Source organism: Panulirus ornatus, chromosome 7, assembly GCF_036320965.1.
Source record: "Panulirus ornatus isolate Po-2019 chromosome 7, ASM3632096v1, whole genome shotgun sequence".
NCBI lineage: Eukaryota > Metazoa > Arthropoda > Malacostraca > Decapoda > Palinuridae > Panulirus > Panulirus ornatus.
Window position 1 is genome coordinate 12125393 of NC_092230.1, and position 24079 is coordinate 12149471.

The 24079-nt window shown below is 39.4% G+C and overlaps 1 protein-coding gene across 1 annotated transcript; it reads left to right on the forward strand.

Moving 5' to 3' along the window:
- The first annotated feature begins 12502 nt into the window (after positions 1-12502).
- LOC139749331 (astacin-like) lies at positions 12503-13022 on the forward strand. Its single transcript, XM_071663052.1, has 2 exons — positions 12503-12661; positions 12758-13022. Exons 1-2 carry the CDS (start codon positions 12577-12579, stop codon positions 12997-12999), a joined length of 327 nt encoding a protein of 108 aa, XP_071519153.1. The 5' UTR covers positions 12503-12576; the 3' UTR covers positions 13000-13022.
- Positions 13023-24079: the final 11057 nt, after the last annotated feature.

Sequence of the window (24079 nt, forward strand, 5' to 3'; positions counted from 1 at the left end):
ACATCTCTCTTACCCTTTCGTTACTTACTCGATCAAACCACCTCACACCACACATTGTCCTCAAACATCTCATTTCCAGCACATCCACCCTCCTGCGCACAACTCTATCCATAGCCCACGCCTCGCAACCATACAACATTGTTGGAACCACTATTCCTTCAAACATACCCATATTTGCTTTCCGAGATAATGTTCTCGACTTCCACACATTTTTCAAGGCTCCCAGAATTTTCGCCCCCTCCCCCACCCTATGATCCACTTCCGCTTCCATGGTTCCATCCGCTGCCAGATCCACTCCCAGATCTCTAAAACACTTTACTTCCTCCAGTTTTTCTCCATTCAAACTTACCTCCCAGTTGACTTGACCCTCAACCCTACTGCACTTAATAACCTTGCTCTTATTCACATTTACTCTTAACTTTCTTCTTTCACACACTTTACCAAACTCAGTCACCAGCTTCTGCAGTTTCTCACATGAATCAGCCACCAGCGCTGTATCATCAGCGAACAACAACTGACTCACTTCCAAAGCTCTCTCATCCCCAACAGACTTCATACTTGCCCCTCTTTCCAAAACTCTTGCATTTACCTCCCTAACAACCCCATCCATAAACAAATTAAACAACCATGGAGACATCACACATCCCTGCCGCAAACCTACATTCACTGAGAACCAATCACTTTCCTCTCTTCCTACACGTACACATGCCATACATCCTCGATAAAAACTTTTTACTGCTTCTAACAACTTGCCTCCCACACCATATATTCTTAATACCTTCCACAGAGCATCTCTATCAACTCTATCATATGCCTTCTCCAGATCCATAAATGCTACATACAAATCCATTTGCTTTTCTAAGTATTTCTCACATACATTCTTCAAAGCAAACACCTGATCCACACATCCTCTACCACTTCTGAAACCACACTGCTCTTCCCCAATCTGATGCTCTGTACATGCCTTCACCCTCTCAATCAATACCCTCCCATATAAATTACCAGGAATACTCAACAAACTTATACGTATATATATATATATATATATATATATATATATATATATATATATATATATATATATATATATATATATATATATATATTTATATATATATATATATATATATATATATATATATATATATATATATATATATATATATATATATATATATATATATATTTCTTTTTTTGAAAGGATCACAATTTTGCGCGCGATTAAAATATTCTTATGAGTTCACGGGGAAAAATGAAACACGATAAGCTCCCAAGTGCACTTTCGTGTAATAATCACATCATCAGGGGAGACACAAGAGAGAAATATACGTCAGTTGATATACATCGAAGAGACGAAGCTAGGACGCCATTTGGTAAACATGTGATTATCCAAGACATACAACGAGCGTTCATAAACTTATCATTTTACAAATTTTATCAACAATAAAGTTATCTAATTTGTATAGACCATCACTAATATTAAGATTATAATTCTTTGTGTATTTAATAATAGAAAATTCAATGATATTTCTCGTGGCAATAGAGTTAGAATTAATAACTTTGATGGCGTTACTCCAGTAAATACAATGATCATAGTTTTAACGTGATTAAACAAGTCATTTGATTCTTGTCCTGTTCTTATACTATATCTCTGTTGCTTAAGTCTAACAGAAAGATCCTTACTAGTCTACCCAACATAAGATTTATCACAATTTCCACATGGCACTTTATAGATGTATCCAAGAGAATTTTCTGGTGAATTCTCGATTAAGATATTCTTTATAGTATTATTGTCTCCCCTGGTGATATGATTATTACACGAAAGTGCACTTGGGAACTTATCGTGTTTCATTTTCCCCGTGGACTCATAGGAATGTCTTGATCACGCGCAAAATTGTGATCCTTTCCAACATGGATTCCACACGTCTCTTCAATTACTTCTATACAAGATGTCCTGGACTTTCTCCTTTCGTTACTGCTTTCTCCAAATCGCTAATCAAGGCCAACCAACAGAAGTTATGATTTGGATTCCTTAGGAAATGCCTTGATGAACAAGTGATGCCAAGATCTATTCTACCTCAACAATTGTTGCAGCTGTCTGGTCGACCATTTGACCAATTCCAAAATATTGTTTTAAAGAAAAACATTGAATTAAAGAAACTTGAAATGGAGGAGGCTTTTCGCATTTCAAGAGAGAAGAAATGTGCCTTTCAAATGGCAATACCGACATACTGGAACAACCGGATGTTGGACTATTGCTATGATAGGCTAAGGAAAGAACGCAATAGGCTACAAATGTCACTAAATTGTAAGTTGGACAATCTTATTAAAAACAGCGACTGGACCAAGAACACAAACACTTCTTTTGTGATAAACCTGTCTAATGAACAACTAGATAAGGATTCCTTGTGTGCATTAGGCTATGGTTTAAGTTTTGTGTGCTCTAACAGGGAAACCAGCTGCGTTGATGTCACAAAGTCCTTTTGAAATTTAGAGAAATTCAGTAATTTAAGTAATGATGAAATTAATATCTGTAAGGGTTTAGTGTATGACAGTTTGTCAAAACCATTGAAACCTAATTGCCTTAAAAGATTTATAAGAGCTATTAACACCTTAAAAAAAGATAAGGATATACATATTACTAAAGCAGATAAGGCTAACACTGCTGTGATTTTAGACAAAAGTAACTATTTATCTAAAATGAATGATCTTTTAAATGATGACACAACATATTCTAAACTAAGTAAAAATCCTTTAGAAGCAGTTAATTCCCATTTCAATAAAGAAACGAAGTTGTTATTGAAAGGTAATAGTTCTCTTATCAAAAGTTTGTCATCTTTGTCCCCTTCATTGCCATATATGGATGGACTTATCAAAACATATAAACAGAATTCTCCAGCAAGACCTTCAGTAGGCTCCATCACATATAAAGTGTCAAAATGGTTAGTTTCTTTATCAAACCCTTTAGTGGGTAAGTTATCAAATTCTAATATCATGAACAATGTAGATTTAGCTAAAGTTCCAGTTGATGACCTTTTAGAATATTCATTTGATGTCTTGGATGATATTCATTTACCTGTTTCAAAGTCTGTTTTCATTGAGCTGATAAAATTGTGTATAAAAGACTGTGTATCTCAGTTCAATGGAGATTATTATGCTCAAAAATTTGATTTGGCAATGGGTAACCCTCTTTCCCCTGTACTAAGTAATCTTTATATGGAATTTTTTGAAACAAAATTACTAGAGGATATCTTTCCTTCTAATGCAATTTGGTTTAGGTATGTAGATGATGTTCTTTGTGTTTGGCCAACAAATGAAAATTTACAATTATTTCTCCCCTTACTTAACAATTTAGTACCTTCCATCAAACTTACTGAAGAAAATGAAAATAATGGTATGTTACCATTTTTAGGTTGCATGATCTATAGGCAAGGAAACAAGTTTAAGTTTAGCATATAAAGAAAACCTACCAATGTATATACGCTCGTATATCCATCATTACTCATCTCAACATGACAGAGTTGAATTATTATCATTTCAGTCTATGTTCCTTAGGGCATTACATATTTGCAGTCCAGAGTTTATTGATGATGAGTTTAAGAAGATATATTGTATTGGATCTAAGTTAAAGTACCCTAGATCTTTCATTGATAAATCCCTTAAGTTAGCAATGAAATCATTTTATAGAGTTGAGCCTAAACCTCCCACTGACACCAAGAATCTTTTAGTTCTCCCTTATGATAATAATTCTGCTTAATTTCCCATGTTGATTAAATCCTTTAATGTAAATGTTGCCTTCAGCAACAATGATACTATAAAGAATATCTTAATCAGGAATTCACCAGAAAATTCTCTTGGATGCATCTATAAAGTTCCATGTAGAAATTGTGATAAATTTTATGTTGGGGAGACTGGTAAGGATCTTTCTTTTAGACTTAAGCAACATAAATATAGTATAAGAACAGGACAAGAATCAAAGCCTTGTTTAATCACTTTAAAACCTATGATCATTGTATTGACTGGAGTAATGCCATTTCAGTTATCAACTCTAACTCTATTACAACGAGAAATATCATTGAATCTTCTCTTATTAGATACACAGAGAATTAATATTAGTAATGGTCTATACGAATTTGATAACTTTATTGTTGATAATATCTGTAAAATGATAAGCTCATGAACGCTCGTTGTAGGTCTCGGACAATCGCATGTTTTGGACAATCTCATGTTTACCAAATGGCGTCCTAGCTTCGTCTCTTCGATGTATATTAACTGACTATCATATTTCTCTCTTGTGTCTCCCCTGATGATGTGATTATTACGCGAAAGTGCACTTGGGAACTTTTCGTGTTTCATTTTCCCCGTGGAGTCCTAGGAATACACATATATATATATATATATATATATATATATATATATATATATATATATATATATATATATATATATATATATATATATATATATATATATATATCCCTGGGGATAGGGGATTAAGAATACTTCCCACGTATTCCCTGCGTGTCGTAGAAGGCGACTAAAAGGGGAGGGAGCGGGGGGCTGGAAATCCTCCCCTCTCTTTTCTTTTTTTTTTTTTTTTTTTCCAAAAGAAGGAACAGAGAATTGGGCCAGGTGAAGGTATTCCCTCAAAGGCCCAGTCCTCTGTTCTTAACGCTACCTCGCTAATGCGGGAAATGGCGAATAGTTTGAAAGAAAGAAGAAAGATATATATATATATATATATATATATATATATATATATATATATATATATATATATATATATATATATATATATATATATACGAATGTAGGTTTGCGGCAGGGGTGTGTGATGTCTCCATGGTTGTTTAATTTGTTTATGGATGGGGTTGTTAGGGAGGTGAATGCAAGAGTTTTGGGAAGAGGGCCAAGTATGAAGTCTGTTGTGGATGAGAGAGCTTGGGAAGTGAGTCAGTTGTTGTTCGCTGATGATACAGCGCTGGTGGCTGATTCGTGTGAGAAACTGCAGAAGCTGGTGACTGAGTTTGGTAAAGTGTGAAAAAAGAAAGTTAAGAGTAAATGTGAATAAGAGCAAGGTTAATTATTAGGTACAGTAGGGTTGAGGGTCAAGTCAATTGGGAGGTAAGTTTGAATGGAGAAAAACTGGAGGAAGTGAAGTGTTTTAGATATCTGGGAGTGGATCTGGCAGCGGATGGAACCATGGAAGCGGAAGTGGATCATAGGGTGGGGGAGGGGGCGAAAATTCTGGGAGCCTTGAAAAATGTGTGGAAGTCGAGAACATTACCTCGGAAAGCAAAAATGGGTATGTTTGAAGGAATAGTGGTTCCAACAATGTTGTATGGTTGCGAGGCGTGGGCTATGAATAGAGTTGTGCGCAGGAGGATGGATGTGTTGGAAATGAGATGTTTGAGGACAGTGTGTGGTGTGAGGTGATTTGATCGAGTAAGTAACGTAAGGGTGAGAGAGATGTGTGGAAATAAAAAGAGCGTGGTTGAGAGAGCAGAAGAGGGTGTTTTGAAATGGTTTGGTCACATGGAGAGAATGAGTGAGGAACGATTGACCAAGAGGATATATGTGTCGGAGGTGGAGGGAACGAGAAGTGGGAGACCAAATTGGAGGTGGAAAGATGGAGTGAAAAAGATTTTGTGTGATCGGGGCCTGAACATGCAGGAGGGTGAAAGGAGGGCAAGGAATAGAGTGAATTGGAGCGATGTGGTATACCGGGGTTGACGTGCTGTCAGTGGATTGAATCAGGGCATGTGAAGCGTCTGGGGTAAACCATGGAAAGCTGTGTAGGTATGTATATTTGCGTGTGTGGACGTATGTATATACATGTGTATGGGGGTGGGTTGGGCCATTTCTTTCGTCTGTTTCCTTGCGCTACCTCGCAAACGCGGGAGACAGCGACAAAGCCAAAAAAAAGAAATATATATATATATATATATATATATATATATATATATATATATATATATATATATATATATATATATATATATATATATATATACTTGATGCCTTCATCCATTACTGTCGCTACCAAGCCACACATGAAATAGCATTTCCCTCCTCTCCTCCAGCGAGGTAGCGCCAGGAAAAGACCTAAAAGGCCACATTCGTTCACATTCAGTCTCTAGCTGTCATGTGCAATGCACCGAAACCACAGCTCCCTTTCCACATCCAGACCCCACAGAACTTTCCATGCTTTACCCCAGACGCTTCACATGTTCTGGCTCCATCCAGTGACAGCACGTCGACCTCGGCATACCACATCGTTCCAGTACACTCTATTCCTTGCACGCCTTTCATCCTCTTGTATGTTCAGGCCCCGATCGCTGAAAATCTTTTTCACTCCATCCTTCCACCTCCAGTTTGGTCTTCCGCTTCTTGTCCACTTCATCTCTTACACTTACATCCTCCTTGTCAATCTTTCCTCACTCATTCTCTTCATGTGTCCAAACCATTTCAATACACCCTTTTCTGCTCTCTCAACCACAGTCTTTCTATTACCACACGTCTCTCCAACCTTTTCATTACTTACCCGATCAAACCACCTCACACTACATGTTGTCATCACACATTTCATTTCCAACACATCGACCCTCTTCCGCACAACCCTATCTATAACCCATGCCTCGCAACCATATAACATTGTTGGAACCACTATTCCTTCAAACATACCTATTTTTGCTCTTCGAGATTACGTTTTCTCATTCCACACATTCTTCAACGCTACCAGAACCTTTGCCTCCGCCCACACACGCACACACACACACACACACACAAACATATATATATATATATATATATATATATATTTTTTTTTTTTTTTTTTATACTTTGTCGCTGTCTCCCGCGTTTGCGAGGTAGCGCAAGGAAACAGACGAAAGAAATGGCCCAACCCCCCCCATACACATGTACATACACACGTCCACACACGCAAATATACATACCTACACAGCTTTCCATGGTTTACCCCAGACGCTTCACATGCCTTGATTCAATCCACTGACAGCACGTCAACCCCTGTATACCACATCGCTCCAATTCACTCTATTCCTTGCCCTCCTTTCACCCTCCTGCATGTTCAGGCCCCGATCACACAAAATCCTTTTCACTCCATCTTTCCACCTCCAATTTGGTCTCCCTCTTCTCCTCGTTCCCTCCACCTCCGACACATATATCCTCTTGGTCAATCTTTCCTCACTCATTCTCTCCATGTGCCCAAACCATTTCAAAACACCCTCTTCTGCTCTCTCAACCACGCTCTTTTTATTTCCACACATCTCTCTTACCCTTACGTTACTTACTCGATCAAACCACCTCACACCACACATTGTCCTCAAACATCTCATTTCCAGCACATCCATCCTCCTACGCACAACTCTATCCATAGCCCACGCCTCGCAACCATACAACATTGTTGGAACTACTATTCCTTCAAACATACCCATTTTTGCTTTCCGGGATAATGTTCTCGACTTCCACACATTTTTCAAGGCTCCCAAAATTTTCGCCCCCTCCCCCACCCTATGATCCACTTCCGCTTCCATGGTTCCATCCGCTGACAGATCCACTCCCAGATATCTAAAACACTTCACTTCCTCCAGCCTCTCACCATTCAAACTCACCTCCCAATTGACTTGACCCTCAACCCTACTGTACCTAATAACCTTGCTCTTATTGACATTTACTCTTAACTTTCTTCTTCCACACACTTTACCAAACTCCGTCACCAGCTTCTGCAGTTTCTCACATGAATCCGCCACCAGCGCTGTATCATCAGCGAACAACAACTGACTCACTTCCCAAGCTCTCTCATCCCCAACAGACTTCATACTTGCCCCTCTTTCCAAAACTCTTGCATTTACCTCCCTAACAACCCCATCCATAAACAAATTAAACAACCATGGAGACATCACACACCCCTGCCGCAAACCTACATTCACTGAGAACCAATCACTTTCCTCTCTTCCTACACGTACACATGCCTTACATCCTCGATAAAAACTTTTCACTGCTTCTAACAACTTGCCTCCCACACCATATATTCTTAATACCTTCCACAGAGCATCTCTATCAACTCTATCATATGCCTTCTCCAGATCCATAAATGCTACATACAAATCCATTTGCTTTTCTAAGTATTTCTCACATACATTCTTCAAAGCAAACACCTGATCCACACATCCTCTCCCACTTCTGAAACCACACTGCTCTTCCCCAATCTGATGCTCTGTACATGCCTTCACCCTCTCAATCAATACCCTCCCATATAATTTACCAGGAATACTCAACAAACTTATACCTCTGTAATTTGAGCACTCACTCTTATCCCCTTTGCCTTTGTACAATGGCACTATGCAAGCATTCCGCCAATCCTCAGGCACCTCACCATGAGTCATACATACATTAAATAACCTTACCAACCAGTCAACAATACAGTCACCCCCTTTTTTAATAAATTCCACTGCAATACCATCCAAACCTGCTGCCTTGCCGGCTTTCATCTTCCGCAAAGCTTTTACTACCTCTTCTCTGTTTACCAAATCATTTTCCCTAACCCTCTCACTTTGCACACCACCTCGACCCAAACACCCTATATCTGCCACTCTGTCATCAGACACATTCAACAAACCTTCAAAATACTCATTCCATCTCCTTCTCACATCACCACTACTTGTTATCACCTCCCCATTTACGCCCTTCACTGAAGTTCCCATTTGCTCCCTTGTCTTACGCACCCTATTTACCTCCTTCCAGAACATCTTTTTATTCTCCCTAAAATTTACTGATAGTCTCTCACCCCAACTCTCATTTGCCCTTTTTTTCACCTCTTGCACCTTTCTCTTGACCTCCTGTCTCTTTCTTTTATACTTCTCCCACTCAATTGCATTTTTTCCCTGCAAAAATCGTCCAAATGCCTCTCTCTTTTCTTTCACTAATACTCTTACTTCTTCATCCCACCACTCACTACCCCTATATATATATATATATATATATATATATATATATATATATATATATATATATATATATATAGTATCTTTTTTATTTTCTATTTTGCTTTGTCGCTGTCTCCCGCGTTTGCGAGGTAGCGCAAGGAAACAGACGAAAGAAATGGCCCATCCCACCCCCATACACATGTATATACATACACGTCCGCACACGCAAATATACATACCTATACATCTCAATGTACACATATATATACACACACAGACATATACATATATACACATGTACACAATTCATATTGTCTGCCTTTATTTATTCCCATCGCCACCTCGCCACACATGGAATAACATCCTCCCTCCCTCATGTGTGCGAGGTAGCGCTAGGAAAAGACAACAAAGGCCACATTCGTTCACACTCAGTCTCTAGCTGTTATGTAATAATGCCCGAAACCATAGCTCCCTTTCCACATCCAGGCCCACAAAACTTTTCATGGTTTACCCCAGACGCTTCACATGCCCTGATTCAATCTATTGACAGCACGTCGACCCCGGTATACCACATCGATCCAATTCACTCTGTTCCTTGCCCGCTTTTCACCCTCCTGCATGTTCAGGCCCCGATCACACAAAATCTTTTTCACTCCATCTTTCCACCTCCAATTTGGTCTCCCACTTCTCCTCGTTCCCTCCACCTCCGACACATATATTCTCTTGGTCAATCTTTCCTCACTCATTCTCTCCATGTGACCAAACCATTTCAAAACACCCTCTTTTGGTCTCTCAACCACGCTCTTTGTATTTCCACACATCTCCCTTACCCTTCCATTACTTACACCTCACACCACATATTGTCCTCAAACATCTCATTTCCAGCACATCCACCCTCCTGCGCACAACTCTATCCATAGCCCACGCCTCGCAACCATACAACATTGTTGGAACCACTATTCCTTCAAACATACCCATTTTTGCTCTCCGAGATAATGTTCTCGACTTCCACACCATTCTTCAAGGCTCCCAGGATTTTCGCCCCCTCCCCCACCCTATGATTCACTTCCGCTTCCATGGTTCCATCCGCTGCCAGATCCACTCCCAGATATCTAAAACACTTTACTTCCTCCAGTTTTTCTCCATTCAAACTTACCTCCCAGTTGACTTGACCCTCAACCCTACTGTACCTAATAACCTTGCTCTTATTCACGTTTGCTCTTAACTTTCTTCTTTCACACACTTTACACACGTACACATGCCTTACATCCTCGATAAAAACTTTTCACTGCTTCTAACGACTTGCCTTCCACATCATATGTTCTTAGTACTTTCCACAGAGCATCTCTATCAACTCTATCATATGCCTTCTCCAGATCCATAAATGCTACATACAAATCCATTTGCTTTTCTAAGTATTTCTCACATACATTCTTCAAAGCAAACACCTGATCCACACATCCTCTACCACTTCTGAAACCACACTGCTCTTCCCCAATCTGATGCTCTGTACATGCCTTCACCCTCTCAATCAATACCCTCCCATATAATTTACCAGGAATACTCAACAAACTTATACCTCTGAATCTGAGTGTGTGTGCGTGTACGAACAAAGTGCATATCAACGCGCACCTTCATAGAACATACAAACCTCCAACAGCCAGGATCGAACCTGAGACTCCTGTGCAACAGGCGGAGCGCTACCGCTAGGATATGATCACCCCTTACGTGAGACGAAGGGTATTCGAGTACATATTATTCGAATAGTCATTTCCCTATTAGGGGCGATCGTAGCCTAGAGGTAGCGCTCCTGCCCGTTGCACAGGGGTCCCAGGTTCGATCCTGGCTGTTGGTTTGTATGATATATATATATATATATATGTGACAGTGTGTGTGTATGCGCGTGTTTTTTTTTTTTTTTGTGTGTGTGTGTGTGTATTACTCCTGAAGAAGGTGTTGAAGAGTTTTCGGTTGACGGATGTTGCTTGACATAAACGGCTCTAACGATCCCAGCAGTTGCAAGCTCAACAACCAACTGCCAGTTAACTATGAGAGGACAATGGAAATGATGTTTTTTTTTAGATTTAATGATTCTCGACCAGCGAGAGACTATTTAACCAGGATCCCATGTACATGGCTGAAATGTATCCATTGTAACAGGTACGACACGGCATTCTCAGTCCTCAGGTGAAGGAGAGCGAGGGAGGCGTGGCATTGTGGAGGCGGGGCATTGTCTGCGGTCTGGTACGTTAGGGCCACTGGAACGCTTTGGTTATGGCTCCAACCCTCGGCTGCACTGTTTAGCTAGTTCTTCAACTTGTTATGTCAGTTGCATCTTTGTTGTATTTGTATGGCTAATGTTATGTCTTCAGCACTAATGATTCAGACTTCGAGGGTCACATACATTAAACCCACAGATATCACATTAAACTTGGGTTCAGAGGCAAAATTGCATACAGTTTTCCTTTTATTTATTGCACACTGATTACGTATACCTGAAGTAATGTGGATTACTCGGTAATCTTACTTAATCGAAGACCATACCGCACTGAAGTTGTACTGTAGAGTTCATGATGGTGGTACAGATCATATGTAGTAGTGCTTGTGTTGCTGGTGGCGCCATCTACAACCCGGGAATGTTCGAGTGCGACTTCTAGGGCATCGCTGAACAGAAACATGGGGTAACATGAACATATTTGCTTTGTTAACATTAACTTGAAGTAGGTTCTTGTAACGAGATAATCATTAACGGTTTATTGGATTAGGATCGACCAAATCTGCAATAACTAGAGAGCAATTGCGCACAACAGTAAAATGTGGAACTGTGAAAAAAGATAAACAGTCAGTCTCCACAGAAACACGGTCACCTTCCGTGTGACTAACACTTGACATATCTCGAGCAGTGGCATTAAACTAAGTTGTCATCATTAGTAATGATCTAAATCTTGCAACACCTTTTTCAGGGAAAACAGGCAGCCATCTAGGGGGATCTGTGGAGAGAAGACGTCGTCCCATAATAGCTTAAATGAAGTCAGTAACTTCAATGATTCCAGAGAGAAATATCTTATCCAGCAAACATGTTAAGTAGTGCTGGTGTGTTTATGTGCACATCATCCTCGTCACTGGTGTCAGTTTTGATATTCACCTGACTGCCAGTCACCGTTTTCTACCACATAAGTTGTCGTTCAAATAGACTGTCTCCGAGGAGACTCATTAGCTACAACAGTTCTCAGGTGATTCTAAGATGACCACGGTCTTGGATGGCTTGAGGGAGATTGAGAAGACGTCTATCCGTTTTGTGGAGCGATAACTCGAGAGTAACTTCATCGAAGTTATCCCCGGGGAACAACAGCTGAGTTTATCCTGAGAATTGAAATGGAAGGTTTACAGAGTAAGTGCTGGAGGAGCTCTGGTGAGATCATGTAAGATAATAGCGACCACTTCCCAGAGTTTTAGCAGAGCACTACATGATAACTTAAGTATGTCCTTCCTGCGGGAGAGTGTTGGTACATGTGAGTGTTAGATTGTAGGTGTTGCTCCTACGTGGGCATGCTGAGTGGGATGCAGCAGGTGTCGGTGTCCAGGAACTGTTTGTTGCAGCCATCATGGTACCATCATCCACGAGCTGATGCACGCCATTGGCTTCTACCACGAGCACAACCGCAATGATCGCGACGACTACGTCGTCATCAATTATCAGAACATTGATCCTTGTGAGTATATAACACATTCATCATACCGATAACACCGATAATCAGATCGGTAATATCTTAAGATAACTTCTCTAACTGCAATATTCAACTCCGCAGCGATGGCTTATAACTTCGACAAGGACACCTACTGGCAGTACGTGGGTGAGGATTACCAGTACGACAGCATCATGCACTACGGCAAGTACGCTTTCTCTCTCCAGTGGGGCGTCTTAGAGACCATTGTGCCACTGCAGGACGGTGTTGACATCACCGACCCCTACGAGAAGCCACACATGCTGCAGACCGATGCCAACCAGATCAACAACCTGTACCAGGCACAGTGCAGCCGCAGGAAGTAGACGGGAGGCCCTTGTAACTAACTTGTACTTCAAGAAGTAAGCGATGAATACAGAACTACGTCCACGAAATGTACTTTTCTATTATGAACCTTCCACTAGACCACTGCAGTCGAAAAAAGACACACATATATACATATATATATATATAAGAAAATAATGCCCCGTGTCGGCGACCGTGGAGGCTATTTTCTTGCCACCATTTCCTAAAAACCCAAATCTTATTCCCTTAATGTATCAGTGACAACATATCACCATAACATGTATGGCAGTTGTCCATATGATCGTCATCATCAAAGATTAATGTCACAGATAATTATGAACGAAGGATGTAAATCTGACACTGAAATATTTGAACTCATCCGCCGTTAGCAATTTTTTTCTTAACATTTTGTAACCCAACGTAACAGCGCCAGTCAAGAAAGGTGTGTGTGTGCTCATGTTTTCGTGTTCAGAGATAACGATACAAGCTGTCATGACGCCGTGAGAAGAGTTCAGATTACGACCATCGCAGTCCAGTCATAATGCGCGACAGTGAATAGTCATTCAGTATGCACTACTTCCATAATAGTTGAATTACATTTTTTTTTTCAATGAATAGTTAAACGGTGCTTACAGATATATGTCATCGATACTTATCAGGTGCAGATGCATGAGAAGGTTTCCAATGATCGGATGTGAACTGGTGATAACCTGAGATGGCAGAGTGGCAAGTAAAACAGATTATAATTCCAGAGGTTGAACCTGATCAGTTAGAACAGAGGCAATTAGACGAGTCAGAGTGTACCCTTGGTCATTCGGTAACGCCCAGATGCCTACTGAGCCAAACGGAAAGGACTGGCAGTGGGAGAGGTGTTGGGTCCCACACTTTGGCAAAATATATCTATTGAGTTCCATGGGACAACCTTCACCAGTATGTATACCAAGGCTTGATGATGGACCTGGCACGACAGTTATTCTCCAGCAGCACTAAGGTCCTGTCGTATCACTTGGCACAAAACCATAATGCTAATAACAAAATATCTGTAAGTCTAAAACTGTCTCCACTTTTTGCATCTTGTCGGTAAGTTTACTATATGAGAGAAAGTCTGTTAACTTATGTGATTAGCCAACTTTGTTACAATTTACGTGATGAGTAACAACCCACTTAGGATCTGACAAAGACCCTTTGTGACTTCTGTAATCCTTTTGCGCTACCGTTCACAGGATGAGCACGAGGAAAGGGACAAATCACATCAAAAGTTCACTGCCACCAAAAACTGAAGATGGCAGAGAAGGTACAATCAACAGGACATAGTACAAAAAAGATATACAACATTAAAGAATTGCCGTTGATTAAGTGATGAACATGAGAGATGACCACGGATAGATGTCTGCTTTTCTATGACAAACTTTCGTCCCATGACTAATTTCATGATACTTGCTCCTTTCGTCTTGACACTCACGTTAGACGGTGTGTTTTAAATCAGCAAGAAGAACGCCGTCTCTCGAAACTGGGTGCGGATAATATGGTCACAGTGGAAGCAAAACATTCTTGAGTGAACTACCGATTAGAAAAGTTGAAGCAGCACTCAAGATACGCTTAAGAATAGAAGATAGATATTTAGCTCTTCAAACCCACGACTGACATTACTTGCGCCTCTTTAATTACATGAAGTGTTTACAAGCTTTTCTCTTTAAAAACATCTGTATCTCTGTCTACTTTTACTACACTAATCCATAAGCTTCTATTCTCTTCCACAATCTCAAATAGCCCCGCTAGTAACCAGTGGTCTGCTGCCATTTGTTTGTCTTTGTAAGCCTTTATCCTTAGCGAGTTAACACTAGGAACTGACGAAGAAAGGCCGCATCCGCTCACACCCATTCTCTAGCTATCTTGTGCAATTCACCGAAACCACAGCAAAAGCTTGGTCCACACATCCTTTAACGCTTCTAAAAACTATTGATTCCTCCCCGGTCTGGCACTCTGAACATACCCTCACACTTTAGATCACCGCTCTCCCATGCATCGTACTAGGTACACTCAACAAACTTATTCCTCTGTAGTTTGAACACTCACATTTGTCTTCCTTGCCTTTATAAAGCGGCACCATATATGCATTCCGCCAATCCTCGGCTAACTCACCATAATATGTACATACAGTGAAAATCCTAACCAACCAATCAGTAACACAGTATTCCCCTTTTTTTGAGAAATTCAATTGCGTTGCTCACCACTCCAGCCGCCTTGCCACATCTCATCTTACGCAAGGCTTTCACCAGGTCTTCCCTTTTCAACAAACCCTTATCTATGACTCACTTTTCATGCTTCCCCGACCCAAGCATCCTACATCTGCCACCCTATCATCAAACACATTCAACAGTCCTTCAAATTACTAGAATTACTTTACTTTATCACTACTTGTCACTACTTCCTCATTTTCTCCCTTAACTGATGTTCCCAATTGTTCTCTTGCCTTTCCCACAATATTTACCTCCCTCCAAAACATTTTGTTCTCCCTTAGTTTACCGATACTCACTCACCCCAACTCTCAGTAGATAAACCAAGGCTTGGTTGTGGATGGTAGGCTCAAGTTTAGGTACACACGGTACATTCACTCCACAACTGACTGGTACGTATATCCCCATTTTGGATATTGTCTTTAGTTTTGGTCACCCTACATGAGGAAAGACGGACAGAACGGAGAGAGTACAGAGATGAGCTACCACGATGTTCCCCTGCACGAGGAACACATAGTTCGAGAGCTAGCTAAATGAATTAGATTTATCTAGCTCACAAAAGGGGAGGTTCAGAGATGATCTAATACGGGCATTGAAGATATATAAGGTTAGTAATATGCGGAATTATTTACCATTTAGTATAGTAGAAAACAGTGCCATAGTTATGTTGAGTTATACACATAATGAATATTTTGCTTCGGATCCACGACTGACGTTATGTGCATCTCGAGCTATGCGAAAAATTTAAAGGTTTTCAACTTTGAAAAACCTGCATGTCTCCCTACTCATACCACACTGAACCATGAGTTTTCTCTTCCTCTTTCACGAACAGCCTCGTTAGGACACAATGCTTTTTTTTTTTATTGTAGGCTGCAGTCATGGACAAAAGTCCATATGAAGGCCGGGACTTAAATGAAATATAGAGATGAATGTACGGGTAAAAGAAGAAACAGGGAAACTTATCTACGGATTTTGGAGGAAGTGAAAAACCTGTCTTATAAAAAGTGCCAGGTCACAGCTGTTGGGAAAGACATGAATGGTTAGAGAGTTCCAAACTTCGAAGCGTCCCGGGGGTAGAAGACAGTATCAAAATGGCCCACCCTTGAGTTGTCAACGGCCTCGCGGTAATCATGTGACGCAGCAGCTCGTCGAGTATTACATAGTTGTATTCATTTGTGTTATACATGATATGCTTGAGACTGGATGAGTTCAAATGAGACTTTTATTCTTTTGTTCCTTATGCAAATGCACTTAGGCTGGAAAGGCAGTTAAGTATAGACATTATCATCAGTATCATTATAGATATTACTATCACTATTACTTTACTATTACTTTATCATTATCATTACCATGATTACTATTATCATTATCATCATTATCATTATTATTATTATTATTATTATTATCATTATTATCATTATTATCATTATTATTATCATTATTATCATTATCTTTATTATTATTATTATTATTACTATTATTATTATTATTATTATTATTATTATTATTATTATTATTATTATTATTATTATTATTATCATCATCATTTCTATCATTATTATCATTATTATCATTATAATAATTATTATTATTCATTTATATATATTCATTTTGCTTTGTCGCTGTCACCCGCGTTAGCGAGGAAGCACAAGGAAACAGACGAAAGAATGGTCCAACCCAACCACATACATATGTATATACATACACGTCCACACACGCAAATATACATACCTATACATCTCAACATATACATATATATATACACACACAGACTATACATATATACACATGTACATAATTCATACTGTCTGCCTTTATTCATTCCCATCGCCACACCGCCACACATGAAATAACAACCCCCTCCCCCCCTCATGTGAGCGAGGTAGCGCTAGGAAAAGACAACAGAGGCCCCATTTCTTCACACTCAGTCTCTAGCTGTCATGTAATAATGCACTGAAACCACAGCTCCCTTTCCACATCGAGGCCCCACAAAACTTTCCATGGTTTACCCCAGACGCTTCACATGCCCTGGTTCAATCCATTGACAGCAGGTCGACCCCGATATACCACAACGTTCCAAGTCACTCTATTCCTTGCACGCCTTTCACCCTCCTGCATGTTCAGGCCCCAATCACTCAAAATCTTTTTCACTCCATCGTTCCACCTCCAATTTGGTCGCCCGCTTCTCCTCGTTCCCTCCACCTCCGACACATATATCCTCTTGGTCAATCTTTCCCCACTCATTCTCTCCATGTGACCAAACCATTTCTAAACACCCTCTTCTGCTCTCTCAACCACACTTTTTACTACCACACATCTCTCTTACCGTATTATCATTTACTCGATCAAACCATCTCACACCACATATTGTCCTCAAACATCTCATTTGCAGCACATCCACCCTCCTCCGCACAACTCTATCTATAGCCCAGGCCTCGCAACCATATAACATTGTTGGAACCACTATTCCTTCAAACATACCCATTTTTGCTTTCCGAGATAATGTTCTCGACTTCCACACATTCTTCAACGCTCCCAGAACTTTCGCCCCATTCCCCACTTCCGCTTCCATGGTTCCATCCGCTGCCAAATCCACTCCCAGATATCTGAAAAACTTCACTTCCTCCAGTTTTTCTCCATTCAAACTTACCTCCCAATTGACTTGTCCCTCAACCCTATTGTAACTAATAACCTTGTTATTATTCACATTCACTCTCAGCTTTCTTCTTTCACACACTTTACCAAACTCAGTCACCAGTTTCTACAGTTTCTCACACGAATCAGCCACCAGCGCTGTATCATCAGCGAACAACAACTGACACACCTCCCAAGCTCTCTCATCCCCCCCAACAGACTGCATACTTGTCCCTCTTTCCAAAATCTTGCATTCAACTCCCTAACAAACCCATCCATGAACAAATCAAACAACCATGGAGACATCACATACTCCTGCCGCAAACCTACATTCACTTAGAACCAATCACTTTTCTCTCTTCCTACATGTACACATGCCTTACATCCTCAATAAAAACTTTTCACTGCTTCTAACAACTTGCCTCCCACACCATATATTTTTAGTACCTTCCACAGAGCATCTCTTTCAACTCTATTATATGCCTTCTCCAGATCCATAAATGCTACATACAAATCCATATGCTTTTCTAAGTATTTCTCGCATACATTCTTTAAAGCAAACACCTGATCCACACATCCTCTACCACTTCTGAAACCACACTGCTCTTCCCTAATCTGATGCTCTGTACATGCCTTCACCCTCTCAATCAATACCCTCTCATATAATTTCCCATGAATACTCAACAAACTTATACCTCTATAATTTGCGCACTCACTTTTATCCCCTTTGTCTTTGTACAATGGCACTATGCAAGCATTCCGCCAATCCTCAGGCACCTCATCATGAGTCATACATACATTAAATAACCTTACTAACCAGTCAACAATACAGTGACCCAATTTTTTAATAAATCCACTGCAATACCATCCAAACCCGCTGCCTTGCCGGCTTTCATCTTCTACAAAGCTTTTACTACCTCTTCTCTGTTTACCAAATCATTCCCCTAAGCCTCTCACTTTGCATACCACCTTGACCAAAACACCCTATATCTGCCACTCTATCATCAAACATATTCAACAAACCTTCAAAATACTCACTCCATCTTGTCATCACCAGTACTTGTTATCATATCCCCATTAGCCCCCTTCACTGAAGTTCCCATTTGTTCCCTTGTCTTACGCACTTTATTTTCTTCCTTCCAAAACATCTTTTTATTCTCCCTAAAATCTAACGATACTCTCTCACCCCAACTCTCATTTGCCCTCTTTTTCACCTCTTGCACCTTTCTCTTGACCTCCTGCCTCTTTCTTGTATACATCTCCCACTCATTTGCATTATTTCCCTGCAAAAATTGTCCAAATGCCCCTCTCTTCTCTTTCACTAACAATTCTACTTCTTCATCCCACAACTCACTGCCCTTTCTAATCTGCCCACCTCCCACGCTTCTCATGCTACAAGCATCTTTTGCGCAAGCCATCACTGCTTTTCTAAATACATCCTATTCCTCCCCCACTCCCCTTATGTTCTTTGTTCTCACCCTTTTCCATTCTGTACTCAGTCTCTGAAGGTACTTCCTTACACAAGTCTCCTTCCCAAGGTCACTTACTTTTACCACTCTTTTCACCCCAACATTCTCTCTTCTTTTCTGAAAACCTCTACAAATCATCACCTTCGCTTTCAAAAGATAATGATCAGACATCCCTCCAGTTGCACCTCTCAGCACATTAACATCCAAAAGTCTCTCTTTCGCGCGCCGATCAATTATCACGTAATCCAGTAACGCTCTCTGGCCATCTCTCCTACTTACATACGTATACTTACGTATATCTCTCTTTTTAAACCAGGTATTCCCAATCACCAGTCCTTTTTCTGCACATAAATCTATAAGCTCTTCACCATTTCCATTTACAACACTGAACACCCCATGTACACCAATTATTCCTTTAACTGCCGCATTTCTCATCTTTGCATTCAAATCACCCATCACTATAACCCGGTCTCGTGCATCAAAACTACTAACACACTCACTCAGCTGCTCCCAAAACACTTGCCTCTCATGATCTTTCTTCTCATGCCCAGGTGCATATGCATCAATAATCACCCATCTCTCTCCATCCACTTTCTAGAGTTTACTTTCTTACACTCTATCACATACTCCCATCACTCCTGTTTCAGGAGTAGTGCTACGCCTTCCCTTGCTCTTGTCCTCTCGCTAACCCCTGACTTTAATCCCAAGACATTCCCAAACCACTCTTCCCCTTTGCCCTTGAGCTTCGTTGCTCTCAGAGCCAACACGTCCAGGTTCTTTTCCTCAAACATACTACCTATCTCTCCTTTTTTCTCATCTTGGTTACATCCACACACATTCAGACACCCTAAGCTGAGCCTTCGAGGAGGATGAGCACTCCCCGCGTGACTCCTTCTGTTTCCCCTTTTAGAAAGTTAAAATACAAGGAGGGGAGGGTTTCTGGCCTCCCGCTCCAGTCCCCTTTAGTCGCCTTCTGCGACAGGTGAGGAATGAGTGGGAAGTATTCTTTCTCCCCTATCCCCAGGGATAATTATTATCATTACTATTATCATTGTTGTTATTATTATCATTATTATTATTATTATTATTATTATCTTTATTATTATTATTATTATTATTATTATCATTATTATTATTATTATTATTATTATCATCATTATTATTATTATTATCTTATTATTATTATTATTATTATTATTATTATTATTATTATTATTATTATTATTATCATTATTATTATTATTATTATCATTATTATTATTATTGTTATTGTCATTATTACTATTATTAATATCATTATTATCATTATTGTTATTATTGTTATGATTGTCATTATTAGTATCATTATCATTATCATTATTATCATTGTTATCATTATCATCATTGCTATTATTATTATTATTATTATTATTATTATTATTATTATTATTATCATTATTATTATTATCATTATTATTATTATTATTATTATTATCATCAATATTGTTATTGTTATCATCATTATTATTATTATTATCATTATTATTATTATTATTATCATTATTATTATTATTATTATTATTATTATTATTATTATCATTATTATTATCATTATAATTTTATTATTATTATTATTATTATTATCATTATCATCATTATTATCTTTTATTTTTTTTTTCCCGGTCTCCCGCGTTTGCGAGGTAGCGCAAGGAAACAGACGAAAGAAATGGCCCAACCCACCCCCATACACATGTATATACATACGTCCACACACGCAAATATACATACCTATACAGCTTTCCATGGTTTACCCCAGACGCTTCACATGCCCTGATTCAATCCACTGACAGCACGTCAACCCCGGTACACCACATCGCTCCAATTCACTCTATTCCTTGCCCTCCTTTCACCCTCCTGCATGTTCAGGCCCCGATCACACAAAATCTTTTTCACTCCATCTTTCCACCTCCAATTTGGTCTCCCTCTTCTCCTCGTTCCCTCCACCTCCGACACATATATCCTCTTGGTCAATCTTTCCTCACTCATTCTCTCCATGTGCCCGAACCATTTCAAAACACCCTCTTCTGCTCTCTCAACCACGCTCTTTTTATTTCCACACATCTCTCTTACCCTTACGTTACTTACTCGATCAAACCACCTCACACCACACATTGTCCTCAAACATCTCATTTCCAGCACATCCATCCTCCTGCGCACAACTCTATCCATAGCCCACGCCTCGCAACCATACAACATTGTTGGAACCACTATTCCTTCAAACATACCCATTTTTGCTTTCCGAGATAATGTTCTCGACTTCCACACATTCTTCAAGGCTCCCAGAATTTTCGCCCCCTCCCCACCCTATGATCCACTTCCGCTTCCATGGTTCCATCCGCTGCCAGATCCACTCCCAGATATCTAAAAAAACTTCACTTCCTCCAGTTTTTCTCCATTCAAACTCACCTCCCAATTGACTTGACCCTCAACCCTACTGTACCTAATAACCTTGCTCTTATTCACATTTACTCTTAACTTTCTTCTTTCACACACTTTACCAAACTCAGTCACCAGCTTCTGCAGTTTCTCACATGAATCAGCCACCAACGCTGTATCATCAGCGAACAACAACTGACTCACTTCCCAAGCTCTCTCATCCCCAACAGACTTCATACTTGCCCCTCTTTCCAAAACTCTTGCATTCACCTCCCTAACAACCCCATCCATAAACAAATTAAACAACCATGGAGACATCACACACCCCTGCCGCAAACCTACATTCACTGAGAACCAATCACTTTCCTCTCTTCCTACACGTACACATGCCTTACATCCTCGATAAAAACTTTTCACTGCTTCTAACAACTTGCCTCCCACACCATATATTCTTAATACCTTCCACAGAGTATCTCTATCAACTCTATCATATGCCTTCTCCAGATCCATAAATGCTACATACAAATCCATTTGCTTTTCTAAGTATTTCTCACATACATTCTTCAAAGCAAACACCTGATCCACACATCCTCTACCACTTCTGAAACCACACTGCTCTTCCCCAATCTGATGCTCTGTACATGCCTTCACCCTCTCAATCAATATCCACCCATATAATTTACCAGGAATACTCAACAAACTTATACCTCTGTAATTTGAGCACTCACTCTTATCCCCTTTGCCTTTGTACAATGGCACTATGCACGCATTCCGCCAATCCTCAGGCACCTCACCATGAGTCATACATACATTAAATAACCTTACCAACCAGTCAACAATACAGTCACCCCCTTTTTTAATAAATTCCACTGCAATACCATCCAAACCTGCTGCCTTGCCGGCTTTCATCTTCCGCAAAGCTTTTACTACCTCTTCTCTGTTTACCAAATCATTTTCCCTAACCCTCTATCTTTGCACACCACCTCGACCAAAACACCCTATATCTGCCACTCTATCATCAAACACATTCAACAAACCTTCAAAATACTCACTCCATCTCCTTCTCACATCACCGCTACTTGTTATCACCTCCCCATTTGCGCCCTTCACTGAAGTTCCCATTTGCTCCCTTGTCTTACGCACTTTATTTACCTCCTTCCAGAACATCTTTTTATTCTCCCTAAAATTTAATGATACTCTCTCACCCCAACTCTCATTTGCCCTTTTTTTCACCTCTTGCACCTTTCTCTTGACCTCCTGTCTCTTTCTTTTATACATCTCCCACTCAATTTCATTTCTTCCCTGCAAAAATCGTCCAAATGCCTCTCTATTCTCTTTCACTAATACTCTTACTTCTTCATCCCACCACTCACTACCCTTTCTAATCAACCCACCTCCCACTCTTCTCATGCCACAAGCATCTTTTGCGCAATCCATCACTGATTCCCTAAATACATCCCATTCCTCCCCCACTCCCCTTACTTCCATTGTTCTCACATTTTTCCATTCTGTACTCAGTCTCTCCTGGTACTTCCTCACACAAGTCTCCTTCCCAAGCTCACTTACTCTCACCACCCTCTTCACCCCAACATTCACTCTTCTTTTCTGAAAACCCATACAAATTATTATTATTATCATTAATATTATTATTATTATTATTATTATTATTATTATTATTATTATTATTATTATTATTATTATTATTATCATTATTATTATTATTATTATTATTGTTATTATCATTATCATTATCATTATTTCTGTTATTATTGTTATCATTATCATTATTATCACTATCATTGTTATTATTATTATTATTATTATTATTATTATTATTATTTTCCCTGGGGATAGGGGAGAAAGAATACTTTCCACGTATTCCCTGCGTGTCGTAGAAGGCGACTAAAAGGGAAGGGAGCGGGGGGCTGGAAATCCTCCCCTCTCGTTTTTTTTTTTTTTTTTTTTAATTTTCCAAAAGAAGGAACAGAGAAGAGGTCCAGGTGAGGATATTCCCTCAAAGGCCCAGTCCTCTGTTCTTAACGCTACCTCGCTATCGCGGGAAATAGCGAATAGTATGAAAAAAAAAAATTATTATTATTATTATTATTATTATTATTATCATTATCATTATTATCATTATTATTATTATTACTATCATTACTATTATTATCATTATTATTACTATTATTATTATTATCATTATTATTATTATTATCATTATTATTATTATTATTATTATGAACAACATTATTATAATCATTATTATTTTAACAATATTCTCATTATCATTATCATCATTATCATTATCATTATTATTTATCACCATTCTTATAATTTCAAAGTCT